General features: G+C 39.4%; 1 protein-coding gene across 1 annotated transcript in view; it reads left to right on the plus strand.

Moving 5' to 3' along the window:
* Positions 1–9,245, plus strand: part of HOMER1 (homer scaffold protein 1) — a 168,729-nt gene extending 159,484 nt beyond the window's left edge. Inside the window, exon 9 of the mRNA XM_027769956.1 lies at positions 5,830–9,245. Within this exon, the coding sequence (XP_027625757.1) occupies positions 5,830–6,018 (189 nt within the window). The 3' untranslated portion in view covers positions 6,019–9,245. The remainder of the gene's footprint in view (positions 1–5,829) is intronic.
* Positions 9,246–17,401: the final 8,156 nt, after the last annotated feature.

The following is a 17,401-nucleotide window of genomic DNA, read 5'->3' on the forward strand; positions in this document are numbered from 1 at the left end:
TTGCTTCCCTTGGGGGAGAGATATTTTCTTGGCTTCTCATATGTCTTGTGCCTCTGTGGTGGTTTCTGGGCATCTGATGGATTATATATTTTTTCCTAATTTTTGGAGTGAAATCTGAGCATTCAGAGGCCTGTAGGATAAAGCGATCTACAGTCTCTCTGCAGCACCATTTTTCTCCCTTTGTACACCAGATTCCATGGGAATTGAGTATTACTCTGACCCTGACTAGATCTTGGGATCAAGCGGGTAAAGTCTGGGCAGAATATCTTCAGTTGTCATACTCCCTGAAAGAGGCCACTTAGAGCTCAGATGTAGATTGGCTTGTCATTGGCCTGTCCTGGCTAGCTCTTGGGATCAAGAGAGGGAAGTCTCAATTTTGCCTTTTAATTTCTTTTTTTCTAATAGGTTTAGTTAATTACTGTTTTTCATGGGATTTTCTTTCCTTTTAATTTGCTCATTTCTAGTCTTAGTTTTTGAATATTTAATTCAGGCTCTTTTTGAATGCTTATTTGGGATTGTTTTAAAAGAATTACTTATTTAATCTTTATTATTATTATTTTTTAATTCACCAGAGAGAGAGGGAGGGAAAATAAGCCACCGGTCTGGGACTCAAACCATGAAAGTCCAGCACCTTACGCATCTTGCCACCTGCCGGTCCAAAGGATTTTTTTTTTTTTTTTTTTTTTGTCATAAGGCACGTTCACCCACCAGAGAGAATTTTCTTTTGCTTCAGAGTTTTGGAGGGAAATTTTGAATTTTTGGTTACTGAAGTACTTTGCGTACGTTTCATTTTTACCTTATAATAGTTCCTGTAAATGAAAAGTGCTTGTATCTTTGCATTTTGTAGATAGAAGATGGTGTTGCATGTTTTATGAAATTTTAGTTCACAAACACCCTGTTTCGGGGAGACTGTTGAAGGGAAGAGATTGTGTGTTCAGTATTTTAATTTTGTCTTGCAAGCACTTAACTTTCCCTATCTTGCTTCTTTTACCTTTACCATACTATTGCAAAAGATTTCCTTCTCTTCCTTTTACCCGCTTCTCCTCAGAAGTCTTTGTTGCCTTTCTGAAGGCTTCTCCTCCAATTTAATACACCGGTAAGTCCCGTACTTGTACTCTGCTCTGGCCAACCAGGACTTTGTTTTCAGTGTTTGGTGCTCACTTTGGTCTTACTCTTTCTTAAGGATATCATAGTTCAATCTTAGGCTTTTTGTTTTTTCATTCTTTGTGCATAGCCCCATAACCCTGCCTTCCCTCTACAAAGGGTTAGCATGAGGGCTTGAGAAATATCCCTGCTGGAAATTAGTACTTATATTTTCTAATTACAGGTCATTTGACATTTGTATTGTTTTGTCTTCTAGTTACATTGAAGTTGTGGAATCTATGTGGTTTTATTCCTATTAACTGGTTTATATGGTTTTGGGGGCTGGTGGGTAGATTTCAATGTACACAGCCACAGTTACTTTAGCTACACAGAAATCTGTTCTATTTCTTTATCTCCTGTATCTTCCTTCTAGAATGCATGCTTCATTAAAACAAGGACCATCTTTGTTTTATTTACTGCTTTATCCCCAATGATTAATACATAAAAGCAGTTAAATAATTAATTATTGTATGATCCTTCTTCCATGTATGTATCTTTTACCCATTTGTCTGCTGAATTGTTAATACTTGTTTTTCTGATTATATGTCCTGTTATATATGATGGTAACAGTCTAATTGGGCAATAACATAAGAGCTTAAGATGTGAGTTGAGGACTAGCAGGTGGCATGGTGGTTAAGGTGCTGGACTCCCGTATAACTGACCACTGTTCAAGTCCCAGACCTGGTGTCTTGAAAATCAGGCCAAGTGTGTGTGAATGCGTGCTCAAAAACCCAAGAAGAGAATGGAGAAGAGGTTATGGCGTGGCTATCCCTCTTAGGGATGATTTCTCATTTTTCCCTCTCACTATCTCTCTTTGTCTTTCTCTGCTGAGCATACATAGCCTATGGCATAAACCTTTAAAAAAATGTGCAGCGGGTGTCAATAAACCCAATTTTTCTGTAGGTTTTATTTAGACTAAATGTTGTGGGATTTAGATTTAGAGAAAATGAAACTGATTTAGTCCCTTTGGTTGTGATCATAATTGTTTCCAGTTTTCTTTTAATCACTACAGGCTCCCTGTCTGACAGATACAAACATAACCTGTTCAGTAGGATTTTACACTTTCAGTTATTGCTCTTTAAAGCACCCAGAAAGGAGTTAGTGATTCCTGGCTACAGTACTGTATCAGGGCTTCACCATTCCTTTTTGTGCCATTTGCATGTGCCTTAAATTAGTAAAGAATAACAAAATAGTAGGGCAGAAATAATAATGAGCAGAATGTACTTGGAGGGAGAATGGAAGGAAAGGATAGAGTTGGAAAACATGGACAAAACGTTGACAATGGGAGGTGCCACGGCTTCAGTTACATCTTGCTGCCCCTGGACACTAGGTCAGCTATTCTTGCTTAATTCTGGCTGCCCAAAATAGACTGGCACCATCAGCATTGTATTAGATCCATTTTGTTATCAAGGTAGTAAAATTCCCACAGATAGTCACACTTGGAGGAGGACCATTCTTGAGAGAACAACACAGTTTAATAGCTGAGAGGATTTTGTGTTTTTCTTGCTTCCATTGAAAATGTTTGGATGTTCCGTTGATTGGCAAGTAGAACAACAGAGCTTTTCATTTTTAAGGCAGGCTTTAGAGGGCACCCTGGGTGGTGCCTGGGGAAGTGGGTGTTTGCTAGTGAATGGCATGGTTTATTTTTATAGCTGGAAACATTCTAACCTTAAGCTTATTGTTTAAGCAGGCAAGAGAACATGCTGTGCAATCCTGAGTGGAATTTTTACATTTGCTCATAAGACCTGCTTCCTTCTTCTGAGTTTACAGCCTCCGTGAACTTGGCTTCTGTATTTATTAATGTTTTATTACTTTCAGAGTCTGTTCTCAGCTTACTTGTTTTCACCATGCAGATTGTTCAAAGAAAAGAAACTAGAAATATACATTGTGAACATTTAGCACTGAGATATTTTGAGATTAGATTGAGATTCCTTAAATTCCTTATTTGTAAGTCATTATAGTTGCCTTAGTCCATTCGTCTGTTTTCTCAGGCTCTTGCATCTCATCAGTGGCATCCTTGTTTGACCCTTACTCTTAGTTATTAATGTCAGTCAGACCATGTGTTCCTACTCAGAAACCTAAATCAACTGTTGCTTTCTTAAATATATTCAAACCAATTTCCCAATTTTTTTTTTGCAGTTTAATTTTTACAGATATTATGAAAAAATAAATTTTTGGAGAAAGTGCCCATAATCCCATTACCAGAACTATTTTCTAATTTGTACATTAATTCCCAGTGTTTGTCCTCATTCATGCATATAAATTTTTGCTCAGTTATAGTGAGCTGTTTCATATTTTGTTTTATTCATTTAATGTTTACAAGATCATCTGTCAGTAATGTAATTTTTAAAATGCCCAATGTTCTTTAGACTTGATAGAATTTCTTCAGAGATTTACATTTAAATGATGTATTAGAATGTGAAACATCTTATTTTCTGAAACTGAGTCATGTTATGTAACATCCAAATGTTTCCATTGTCCTGTAATTTACCATTTTTGTAAAAAAAAACAAAACCAAAAACAAACAAACAAACAAACAAAACTTGTCAGGGTGCATGCATTCTAGAGAGAAAATGAGAGGGAAAATGAGAAAGCTCCACCAGCCCATGGAGGATGGTCATGCCACAATCCTTTCTCCTTTGTTTCTGCTTTTCAGTTTCTGGGCACTCATGCACATATGCCCCACATGTTTTTCAAGCCACTGGCTCCAGAACTGCAACCACACAGTTCACCATGTGGGGTCTAGCTGATTTACCCACCACATCACAGGCCAGCCTCTCATTCCTTATCTTAATAGTTTATTTGAAGTGTAATAGTTGACTTTCTAACATTTTCTCAATTTGATTCTTTAACCAAAATTAAGTCACTAATTTATGTAGTTTTATTATTATTGTTGTTGTTTGTTTGCCATAGGGTGCATGTACTCCCCAGAGAGGAGAGAGACAGACAGAAGCAAAGTGAGAAATCACTCCCCAATGGGGATGGCCATGCCACAATCCCTTCTCCTCCAATCTCCTCTCAGGATTTTGGGCATGTGCACACATGCACCTGGCGTGAGTTACAAGCCACTGGGTCTGGGATTCGAACAATGGTCAGGCATGTGGGAATCTGGCCACCTTAACCACCACGCCACCCCTATTTATTTGACTTTTTTAAAAAATGTTTACTTATTTATTTATTCCATAGTGGGGAAGAGAGTGAGAGAGAAGGCACCCCCCCAAGATCCCAATGCCATGATCCACCCCCAGCCTTTAGGAAGCCCTAGATTGTGGGCACACATATGCTCAGTGTACTCATGGAAGCCTCCAGAATTGAACCAGGAAACTTTCCTTGTGAGATTCCCATGCAGAGTGTTGTGTTTTACTGCTGGCCACCATTCGGCCCTGTTTATGTAGGTTTTTTTTTTTTTTTTCAGGCACTCCATTATATGTGTCATGCTTAAAAACATTTTTTTTAAAACAATAATAACTTTAAAATAATTTTTAAGTATGCGAGAGTTTATTTTATGCCAGAAAAAAATTTTAACGTATTTTTGTTGTCTTGAATTTTTGCTTCCATTTTATCATGTTTTTCTTTCCTTGGTTTGCACTTTTAACTTTAACTTTATGCTTCCTAATATGTACAGGTATTCTATATCTTCACTGCAGATTTTAGCAGTGGAATGGTGTTCTCTACATGTGCTTCATTTGATATTGGGGCAAAACAAAGAATAATTAGCATAATAAGAAGATCCTAAAATTTCATTTTAGAAGTTACTTTCTATTGTAAGTCTTTCTTTAGAGATACCCCTAGGGAGGAAAAGTTATTAATTTCATTCTTTTTCAATTTTATTTATAATATTTATTTATTTTAGATTTTTGCCATTGGGCACGTGTACTTGCTGGAGAAGACTAAGTGAGAGGGAAAGTGAGAAATCACTTCCTGGGGAGGATGGCCACACCACAATCCCCTCTCCATTCTCCTCTCAGGATTTTGGGCATGCACATACATCCCCAGTGTGTTCCTTGAGCTGCCGGGTCTGGGACTTGAACTGCACAGTCCCCCATGTGGAATCCAGCACCTTTACCACACCACCTGCTGGCTCCCCTTCATTCTTTTTTAATGCCGTCTCTTACTTGAGATTGTGAATAACTCAGAAAAGTAGGCGAACAACAAGTAAATGTAGATAATCCACCAAGTGGGTCTTTAGTCTTATCTTGGTATTTGAAGTGCCTAACACACAGTAATGAGTCATAATTTTTAAGAAAAATTTTAAGACACAGTCTCAGGGTGTCACAGTCTTTCTGCCTTAGCCTCCCAGCTAAGACTACAGACCCATGCCACTACACCGAGATCTTTAAACAGTGCCTTACTGTGGTTCCCATTCCAGACTCGAGGTCGCCATCTTTCTGCCTCAGCCTCCCTGAGTTGCTGGGATTACAGGCACACACTACCATGCCCAGCCATTAGTCGGTGCAGTTTTGTTGGGTAGGTAGATCAATTGATTACCACACCAGCCAAGAAAACCCAATGAATCTCTGAGATGGCCAGATCTGAAATGTCCGCAAATTGTGTTAAATTGAAATTCAGAAGCTCACCCTGATCATCAAACTGCACTGACTACCACAGTATTAGTTAATAACAGTGAACCGTATTATTTTCTGAGTGATGAACTGACATGTATATATCACACTTTTGTTTCTGAAGGAAGTAGAAATTCGGAACAAAGACCTGGAAGGACAACTGTCTGACTTAGAGCAACGCCTGGAGAAGAGTCAGAATGAACAAGAAGCTTTTCGCAATAATCTGAAGACACTCTTAGAAATTCTGGATGGAAAAATATTTGAACTAACAGAATTACGAGATAACTTGGCCAAGCTCCTAGAATGCAGCTAAGGAAAGTGAAATTTCAGTGCCAATTGATTAAAAGATACACTGTCTCTCTTCTTAGGACTGTTTGGGCTCTGCATCAAGATTGCACACACACAAAAAAATTTGAATATCACTCCTCCAGGAGGAGGATCTTTTGAAAATTGGAATTGTATATTTCAGTGTAAATTTTAGAACTCAGCTTGTAGCTAGTTGGGGAAAAAAAAGAGTTGAAAAACTTGAACTACAAATTACCTCCATGTATATTATTGGCCATAGTTAACTAGAAAGTTATAAATAGATACTTAATGCAATCTTTTTCTTTCTTTTTTTTTTTTTTTTTCTGACTTTAGCCAATGGGAGAATTAATGTCTTGGTCACATCCCCTTTTTGTGTTCAGCACAGTGAAGATTATCTGCTTTTTAAATTAATTTCTTTCTGATATCTAGAGCTGTGTTTTGTGCAAAAACTTAGTGACGAAAGCCCTGTCTTTTGTTGTGATCTGAATAATTTCTCAGGATATTTTTGCACTGCTGAGAAGCAGTGTCATTACCAATTAATTCTTGCCAGGAGTGAGAGAGAGCTGCATCTTCAGTGGAAACATACTATTACTGGGTGTATAGAGTTCTTCCCTTTTTTGTCCTGGAAGACACTTCACTCTGGTGACTACTCTGGTACACTCTGGTGTTCTCTAACCTTGTCCGTTGTAGAGTTTACTTTTCCACATTGAGTCCATGTATTTCCTAGAAGATATTGTCTCCCATTTTATTACACATTTTAAAGCCAACTAACAAAGGCAGCTGAGTCCCTCAGAAATTTTTCTTTTTAAATTTCTAATAAATTTGACACACAGTACTGAAATACAGCAGCCCGTCTTTGACGGTCTGGTCTAGCAATGCTAAGTATATTTACAGAATATGCAGTTACATTTATTTATATATTTTGCAAGAAATCTTTTCTGAATGATCAATGCATTTCAATTTACGAATAATAATGGTTATTGGGAACTGTTTATTATAGCTCATTTTAAGGTGTACAGCTATTTTAAAGGGGATCCATTTACATCGAACAGCCGATCAGAGGACTGTACCTAATGGTGATCGTGGCAGATGGAGACGGAGTCGTGTGCTCTTTCTGGGGCTTCACATCCACCACGTCTTTATTCAAACCTCACAAGGCAATATTCTGAACTGTTAACCAGGCATTTCAAAACAGGAATTAAATCCAATAGGCTCTTCTCAGTAAACAGGTTTTAATGTTGTTTTGATGTAATTTTAAAAGACTTTTAGCAAACATGCATTTCTTTATATATTTCTTTTATGAAGCTATTTTAACAGTAAGCCAAGTGCTGTCTAGTCTGCTTATGGAGTCGGGATTGCATCAGAGTACATATATTCTCGCTGTACAACGCCTGTGATGTGCAGGAGGGTTCTTTTTTAAAGTGTATGCTTGAGTATCTGACTCTATGGAGTCTATAAATGCACTGACTTTTTGTTTGTACCCCCAATGATTGAATTGTTAAGTACAAAATTAAGGTAATGAATCAATTTGTAACCATTTTTTCACTCACAAACAGCTACTCAACACTAGACAATTTTGTTTTATATGTATGTGTATGTACGTAAATACATACATATTAATTTATATTAGAGTGAAAATAAATGGTTTGTTACTAAGTTAGTTTCTAAAGTGAGTTTTCAGGTGTCTCTGAAAAGTTTCTATCAGATACTTAATCATCATGTATTATATGTGCTATACCATCATGTAAGTTACCGCCATCTCTTTTAGGATATTTTCCTCACCTATTTATTATAGGGAGAATACTTTAGATACATATGCTCAGAGCTGAGCTATTTCTCTGATAAATCAGGTAATAAAATTTATTTGATTGATGGAATTTTGAAGTAGATGTGATTTTATCCATCAGTTTCCGAATAACAAAGAGCATCAGGTTTTAATTTAAATAGGGGATTTAACACTAGGGATCAGGGCATTTAGTTAGGAAGAGTAAAACAATTTTAAAAAAAACAGTGTAAGCTGTTGAAATGGTAAGTGAATTATTTTAATGACATAATACAGTATTTTTAAATTATGACAGAGTGGTCATTTAATGGGAAAATAACTCAGCAAAATGTCTCCACTTGAATTGTATTGATAATGTGAGACATATGTGTAATTCACTATATGCATACGCCCATATGTATATACAGAAAATTATTTTTAATATTTTCCTACTGATAAGAAATTTAAAATTGGGAATTTTGTGAGTGTTTTCTTTGTCCAATAGAGCCTAACTGTTTCTTTTTTCAGTAACTTACCAATTTCTTGAGGGCTGCACCTTTCACTTCCCAGGTTGTCAACAGACACGCACAGCATATGGGATAAGGTGGACACAAGTGCACATATAAATAGAACCTTCTTGTCGAGACTATTTTAAACATTCTTTTACAGTAGGAGAATATCTAGAAATCATCATCTCTAAGTCGTCATTAGGTCGTGTGCCTACTGTAGTTTTTTTCCATTTCTGTATTATATAAATAAATGTTTGCATATTAAAATTTGATTTTTTTTTCCCCAGAGACAAGTACTAATATAATATATCTATATTTAGATCAACTGCGGTAACATATTTCTCAGAAAATAATGTTGGGAACTATAGCCTGAACATGTGGACTTGAAGTGACAAAGACAAGGGCAGAAGTTGATCCCATTGTGTAAAGTTATTATATGATAACTATGAATTCTTGTACAAAACTGGAAAAAAAAAAAAAGAAAAACAGAAATACAATTTTTATTTTGAAATACATTTGTTGTTCTCTGGAGAATGTACTTTATCTTTTTTTTTCCCCTTCAATCTTTTACAGATATTTAAAAACATTTAAGTGATGGCAGCATTTACTTAAATCGTACAGGTGCTACTGGATTTTGCATTAGTGTGTTATGTTGTGAAATCCTAACTTTGACATAAAAGGTTTTATAAGTATTTCCCTGCCTGGAAAATTAGTTTTTATTCTCCGCCCTCCCCTTTCTTTCTGCAGACTAAAAAAGGTTCTCGAAGTCGCATCTGTCTCTCTGTAGACGACCTCCAACACCGGCTTAGATCTGATGTATTGCTGTCATTGAGCTGTGGGAAGAGTTAGAGGAAAAACTCTTATGCCTTTTTTTTTTAAGGTAGAACCAAAATGGACACTCAAAATTAAGCCACCTTTTAAAACTCAGCTCTTCCCCTTATTAAAATTAAACTTGTTCTTTTACGTGTGTGACAGTCTTCCATGTTTTCCCTCTACTCCGGAGCGCGCACCTCCGCTGCTCCGCCTGTCATCCTGATCTTTGTTGTTCTGGACTGGGAGGCGGGCCCGGGGGCACTGGCCAGGCAGGCCTTGGTTTTGGGGGGATCTGAAAAAATCCTTTTAGTTATTTGATGTCAAATACTTTTAATATCCTGAAATTCTGTGCTCGAGGTTATGAAAATGTTCTCCTTTGAATTTTTGTCCTTCAAATGTGTAGCATTGCTCCTTTATCATTCCTGAGGTGAATAAATTTATATAAAATCTTAAGAAAATTTACAGGTAAGAACAGTTAAGGGTGACACTTTTTTTAAAATTTCTCAATTGGGATGCTGTACTGTAACTTTAATAGAAGTATTTGTTGACAAGATAATTTTTATATGGAAGAGTATTTTAGAAATTATTAGGAAAGAATCATTTTTGAATGGAAACAGAAGTTAACATTCACCCTACTATAAAATGTGAAAGTGCATTTTTTTCTAATATCCATGTTAAATTAGACCTTAAATTTTTATGACCGTTTTTTAATGAGAAGCCGATATGTAGTTGTCACACAAATAAGTGTAGCTATCCAATTAAAGAAATTAATATTTTGCCTTTTTATGTATATATTACTTAGTAAAATAGCCAACAGTTGTATCCAAGAAAACTCAGTCACACTATACTACCTAGTAATTTCTGCATAGTGCACTATGTTAAAAAAAAAAAATGTATCTTAAGCTATAAAAAAAAAAAAAAAAATGACCCCCTGAGAGAAACTGCATCTGGAGTAGAATCGAGAAACGGCCACAAACTTCTCTGATCTGTGTAAGGACCCTTCTCTCCTTTAGAGTAAAGGAGTCATTTGGAGAACACTGGGAGTATATCTGGGTGATACACAGATTTTTTTTTTTTTTCCTGAAAGCAGATTCAGCAAAAGGAGTAGGAACACCGTGACTCTGTTTTTATTTAAGGCGTTTCAGCATAGCCAAAGACACTCAAAGTGCTCCCCAACTGTTTTCTACCTTGTAGTCACTTTTAACTGAATGAATGGGATTACCTGATGAATTTCAGAAGACCCCGTCACTTGTCTTGTCAAGATTTATAAGCTAATGTAAGACACCTGACATTCAGAAATCACTGTTTTGTGGGATTCTGCCTGACTCTTGTTATTTTCAGGTCAAACATACCTGGGGATAGGCTTACTGTTCTGCATTCTCCTAATAACACCAAATGAAGGTAATAGATGCCTAATAAACGCAAAATTAAAGCCATTTGTGTAGCTCAGAAAAATGTCTTTTGTGAATATTTTTTCGATCAGTCTTTCTTCTCCACTGTATATTATAACTATCTTACTGGATATGTGGATGTGGATAGGAAATCATATTAGCGTGCCTTGCAGATGCAACCTGCTCGATGGTTCTGCCTTGCTTTACATCCAGTGACTGTCTCGAAAAGTGTGGGTAAAAAGAGACATGCCAGAACTGCATGGTTCCCCCCAGCTTCAATTTGAAATGGAGCATCAGAGTATTTCGTTGAACATTGCTATGTGACGGACTAGGTTGACATTTTATTTTTATAGGGTGTAGTTTGTCTAGGGGCATTCCTTTGAGAGAGGAGGGGACAAGGACAGGGGAAGGTTCGCAGGATCACACCTCTGTGTTCTCCTAGTGACCCAGGCAGATTGTCATATGCCGTGGGCAAAGGCTCAAAGGGCGAAAGCACTGGGACATTTAGAAGTGAGAGTGGGTCTGTACGCTGAGCCATGGGATGTTAAGGAAGGGCACGGCAGGAGATGGGGATGGGGCGCACTGGTCCTTTGGTCCAGCAGTCAGTGGGCCAGTACTTCTGGTCCGAGAAGTGCTTCCCTCTGGTTTTTCCGCCTTACTTCTCTAGACTCTCTGTTAGGGATCTTCTTGTATGTATTTCATATTCACCCTTCTTGAATTTTCTGTCTTCTTTGGTGGTTTACAATGCTTGTTCTGCCTTGTTACCATTAATGTATAAATCACACTTTTTTTGCAGGTGTCCTATTTATGGGATATGTTTTAGCCTCCTCTCTCTCTCTCTTTTTTTTTTTTTTAATTTACAGACTTATGCTAATCCAATGACAGTAAGTAACTCTTCACGTGCAGAATTTCAATCTATAAAACTTAAGGAGCAAACTGTTTATAAAGGCCTTGGGAAGGCAATTCACCTTTCTTTCTTTTTCTTTGAGAGATTTTTGCTATAGGGCACGTGTGCTTGCCATAAAGAGAGAGACAGAAAGCGAGAAATCACTCCACACAGAGTATGGCCATGCCAGTCCCTTCTCCTCCATTCTCCTCTTAGGATCTTGGGCACACAGACACACCTGGTGTGAGTTTAAGCCACTGGGTCGGGATCCGAACCACGGTCGACTACATGGGAGTCCAGTGACACAGCCATTATGCCAACTGCTGGTCTTGGCAATTCATCTTTTAAATTCTCTAGTGACACAAGTTGCAACCACATAACACATCCCCCAATAAACACTGAACAATGTACATCTTGCAGTCAGCAATAGGTGATTTTTTGTTGGTTTGGATTTTATAGAAGGTAAGGTTTCTCCAGGCTTATCAAACTATTAGAGTGGTCACAAAAGTAACTAATGGTTTTAGGGTCTTTTTAGGAATGGTATGTAGAGATCAATGTGAAAACAGCATAGTTCCCAATCAGCAATCAGTGAACCTTTTTTTTTTTTTTTTTTGAGAGTGAGCAAGAGAGAGATTTTTTGCTATAGGTTGCATAGATAGAGACAGAGGGACAGAAAATAAATCAACACCTGGGGGAATGGTCACGCTGCAGTACCTTCTCAATTTTCCTCTTGGGTTTTTGGGCATGCATGAACATGCGTCCAGTGTGAGTTTTAAGCCTCCTGGTTCAGGACTTGTCTGTGGTTGACCACGTGGGATTCTGACACTTAACCACTATGCCACCTGCTGGGTCCACAACATATAATTATTAAAGCACCCATGTTGTGAGAAGCACAGAAGATATAATAAAACCCATCAGTACTGTGGGGGTAAAAATATTCTTTTTTTCATGGGTCAAATTATCCTCTTGAGCAGTTAGAAATTGGCAGGTGGAGAGGCAGGTTGGGAGGGGAAGTTGAGGGAGGAGATGGAAGGGGAGGGAGGGAGGAAGGGAGAAAAAAAGCTATCCTCTTTTATTGTGATAAAATATACATAACGAAATTTATTATTTTAACCATCTTAGATACACAACTCAGAGGGATGAAGTACATTCATAATACGAAGCCACTATTTCAGAACTTTTCATCATCCCAAACTGAAACTTTGTCAGCAACTCCCATTCCTTCTCCCCACACACCCCGTAACCCCTATTCCACTTTAAGCCCCTATGCGATTGCCCACTTTATGTACTTACAGAAGTGGGACCATTTATTTGTCTTTTTATGTGTGGCATATTCCACATAGCATGATGTTCTCAAGGTTCTTCCATTGTGTGGCTTGTATTAGAATTCCGTTCTGTCTCAAGGCTGAATAGTACTGCATTATGTTGATGGAGTGGCTTCTGTTCAGTCATTGGTCTATTGATGGACACCTGAGTCAGTCCCACTGTGTGGCTCTTGTGAGTGCTGCTGCAGTGAACTTTTTTTTTGAGAGCTTTTTTTTGTTATAGGGCGTGCACACTCACCAGAGGGACAGAAAGAGAGGAATCACCCCCCCCCCCAGGGGAGATGGCCACACCGCAACTCCTTCTCCTCCATTCTCTCGGGATCTTGAGCACGCATGCACATGCGCCTGGCGTGAGGTTAAGCCACTGGGTCTGGGACTCGAACCGTGGTCGACTACATGTGAGTCCAGCAACATAGCCATTATGCCAGCTGCTTGTCCTGCAGTGAGCATTCGTGTACGAGTGTCCGTACTTTTTAGTCTCTAATTTTTGTTCTCTTGCATAAATACCTAGTGGAGGAATTGGCTGGTCATATGGTAGTTCTATGTTTAACTTTTGAGGAACCCCCAAAAGTAAGCTTGAATTAGATTAATGTGAAAGGTTCGTAGAATGGGCAGTCCTGGGTCATTGTTTTACTCGTAGAACTATATGTGATCAGTTGGCCTCTAAGTCATGCCTTTATTCACCCTTTTCTAGAACATTTACTGAATGCCTGCTGTGTTGCAGGCCCCACTTCGGAACAGAGAGAACAGAAAGAAGCTCACCATTTAGCGCATGACTCAGGCGGTTACCTTCCAGCGCGCACATGCTATGAGAAAAGAGAACACTAGAGCCAGGCGGCCCAGAGAGAAAAGCTGAGGGACTCTCCCAGAAGCTCTGACTTCTGCCTAAGTCTTGATGGAGGAACAGGAGTAAGCTACTTGAAGAAAGACTGAGAAGCTACTACAAAGAGTAAGACGGAATTTTAAAGTTTGTGAAGGGCCGGCAGGTGGCCTAGAGGTTAAGGCAGCTGGATCCCACATGGCTGACTACTGTTCGAGTCCTGGGTTCATGCCTTGAAAATCATGCTGGGCACAGGTGTGTGTACCCAAAGTCCCATAAATAGAATGGAGAAGGACTTGGGGTGTTGCCATCCTCCTGGGGGGTAATTTCTCACTTTCCCTCTCTCTGTCTCTCTCTAGCAAGCATATGCACCCTATAGCAAACTTTAAAAGAATGTTTTTGTATAAATGGAATTAGAGGTTAAACTTTTTTTTTTTTGACAGATTTTTGCTGTAGGGCACGTACAGTTGCTGGAGAAGTTAGCCCTCGGTGGGGGGTGGGAGGGGGTTGGCCACACCACAATCCCTTCTTCTCTATTCTTCTCTTGGGATTATGGACATGCACACACATTTGCCCAGCATGAGTTTTAAGCCACCAGGTCCAGGACATGAACCATGGTTGACTGCATGGGAGCGATATAACTGGTACGCCATCTGCTGGTCCCAAGTTTAAACTTTTTCAAGACCCACACACACACACACACACCCTACCCCCCCGCCCTGGCTATGTCATGTGCAAAGGGTGAAAGCATTGGGCTGTTGAGAAAATCAGGGTGGGTTAGTCCAGCCGGACCATGGGATGTCAGGGAAGGGCATGGCAAAACAGGATGGAGAAGCAGGCAAAAGGCAGATCAGGAAAGACTCGTTAAGTCAAATGAAAGGGTTGGGTTTTATTCTGAGGATAATGGAAAGATACTCTGGGATTTTCTTCTTTCTTTCTTTCACAAATAGTGAGGTAACCAAAAATGTTTCATGAGTCCAGGCAGCTATGCAAGCAGTCAGCCCTGTTGATAGGCTGCTATGCAGTGGCAGTGGAGACAGAAAAGAGGAATGGATTCTGAGCGAGCTCGGCAGTAGGACTCCTTGACTAATGTAGATGGCAAAGAAAAAAGGAGCGAAGGCTGACTCCTACAGCTCTTGAGTTGGATAACCAGGTGAGCAATCCCGGTTACTGAAACAGTGAATTCAAAAGAAGGGGAAAGCTTAGTGTGGTGGAAGTGAGCAGGGAGACACAGGGCGGTGAATGATGAGTTGGTTCCATTTTGGGTGTAACGTGCCTATGGACTTGTCCACAGCGAGACGTGGGTCTGGATGGAGTTTAAGAGAAATGTGAGCTGGGGATAGATATTGGAGTTGTCACAAGACATAGGTAATTAAGGGCACAAGAAATGAAGAGGACATGGGGTGAAAGGACCACACTGGAAGGAAGGAAGGGTCAAGAGAATAGTGGGTAGACAGCCAGAAGAGTAGGGATTTGAGAAAGCCACATTTCACCCAAAAACACATCAACAAATCAATTCATGACTCAAGGTCATAGTACCTTAGCTGTGTTGTATTAAAATCTTTCATTAAAATTTGATTTTAAAATATATTTTAACTTAGATATGCTGTTTGTAAGCTTTTTAAAATAATTTTTATTTAACTTTTTATTTATTTATTCATCCATTTTAATTTGACCAGAGAGGGACAGAGAGAAGAAGAAGTGCAAAAGCAAGCTGCCAGGTCCAGGACTTGAATCGTGGTTGGCCCTGTTTGTAACATTTTTAAACCATCAAATCTAGCTGAACATCAGTGCCTGCTTAACTGTTTTTGGTGCAGGTACCGGAAGAGGCCATCTGTGGCAAAGTGAAGAGCCTCCTGGTTTTCTTTTTAAGAGGTTTTTGCCTAAAGTATGTGTGCTCATTGGAGAGAAAGAGAGACAGAGACAGCGAGAGGGAGAGTGAGAAATCACCCTCCAGGGGGACGGCCATGCCACAATCCCTTCTCTGTTCTGGGATTGTGGGTACATGTACACATGCACCCAGCGTGAGCTTCAGGCCACCAGGTCTGGGACTCAAACCATAGTTGCCCATGTGGGAGTCCAGCAACATAACGGCTATGCCATCTGCTGGCCCCTCGCCTCCTGGTTTTTAAGGTGAGCTATAAAGAACTGCTTCCATTTCTCCATAGGAATCACAGCTTTCTCAGGTGCAACCCAAACAAAAGACAGGAACAAGGTATACGTAGGGCCACCTCTGTCCCTCTACACCCAGTCTCAAATGTGTGTTGATGAAAATACCTTTAATCCATTGGCTTAAAGGTGAAATATGACATTGCAGACTGCCTGTTAATGTCCTGGATTTCCAGTTGTTGTGTTCAAAGGGGAGGGATGCAGCAGCTGAACCCCAGAGAAAGCCAATACCACTTTTCCCATGGCTCTGCTGCTCTCAAAGTCCAACTCTTGCAGCCTCAATTCTCCTAAATGACCTTTACTCTTTGATTTAAAGACAATTACTTCATACGGATTATCTTTGGTAGAAATAACGTGAGATAATGAGAGTCAAGGAAAAAATACTTGGTATCTGGTTTTAGACTGCTGTAGGGTACTTGGTTTTTATTTCTAATTTAAGTCGCAGTTAACACTCGCTTGACTTCCTTGAGCAGACAACTTGCATTGCTTGGGCTACAATTGGACCTTCCTGGAAGGGAAAAAGGAGCTTCCAGTATTCAACATTGGCTCCAAATAACCCATAACGTTGGCAAATAGCTTGTGAATTGTCAAATAAACTCTTTTAAACCACTTTTGTTCCTATTTCCTGTTCAGTGATTACTCTTGGTCTCCTTTCGCAGAACGTTCATTTTGGAGACACGCGGGGCATGAAAGTCTGGGCACTGTAATAGGGTAAAGCCGGAGCTGTGTAGTTACCATGCATGGCCAGGTGCCCCCTCGCGCTGGTTCTCGCAGCAGTGCCATGACTTCAGCGTCATTGTTACCCCATCTCATTGGCAAAGGGCCCGAGGGTCAGCAAGGTTCAGTGGCCAAGTGAGAAGCAGAACCAGGAGTCAGACACGTCCTCCTCCCTGCGCCTTTCCCCTGGGCCTGAGCTGTGAGCTGCGGGTGTTTGTGAGAAGGCAGGTACAAGCGCTTCTCAGTTCTCAGTGTTTAGTAACCTCTCCCTTCATGAGAAGATGGTTTGTTTTCCATAGCATCAGCATTATGTTTTGTAATCTCTCTTCTTACCTTGCTCCTTTTTTATTAAAAAAAAAGTTTGATTTTTATTTTAACTATAAAGGAGTTCATGCATACTCTTTTTGTAAATGTTTTTAATAATACTGATAAAGCAGAAGTCATCCTTGACCTCTTAGTTTCATCCCTAGAAATTATTACTATAACCTGTTAAATACATGTTCTTCCAGCATCTGATGCACCTTTTCTAACATATAGACACATAAACATATTCATGTATTTTAAAATAGTCATCAATAGGTTGAAGTGGGGAGGGGAGGGAGTGCACACAGTCTGTCATCTGACTTGTTCTATACATTGCTTTTTTTTTTTTTTCTTTTGAGAGACTTTTGCAATAGGGCATATGTGTTCGCCAGAGAGACGGAAAGCAAGAAATCATCCCAGGGTGGGGAGGGCTGGCCACACCACAATCCCTTCTCCATTCCCCTCTTGAGATCTTGGGCATGCACATAGACATGTCCAGTGTGAGTTTTAAGCTGCCAGGTCTGGGACTTGAACTGTGGTTGACTACGTGGGAGTCCAGTGACGTAACCATTACACTATTTGGTGGTTCCTATGTGTTGCTTTTTTTTTTAGTTAATCAGTTTGGAAGATTTTTCCAAGCAGGCAAATGTCTGAGAGGCTTTTAGAAAGTTCATGAAAATATATATTATGAAAAT

The sequence above is a fragment of the Tupaia chinensis genome, unplaced genomic scaffold (genome assembly GCF_000334495.1).
Source record: "Tupaia chinensis unplaced genomic scaffold, TupChi_1.0 Scaffold000099_1, whole genome shotgun sequence".
NCBI lineage: Eukaryota > Metazoa > Chordata > Mammalia > Scandentia > Tupaiidae > Tupaia > Tupaia belangeri.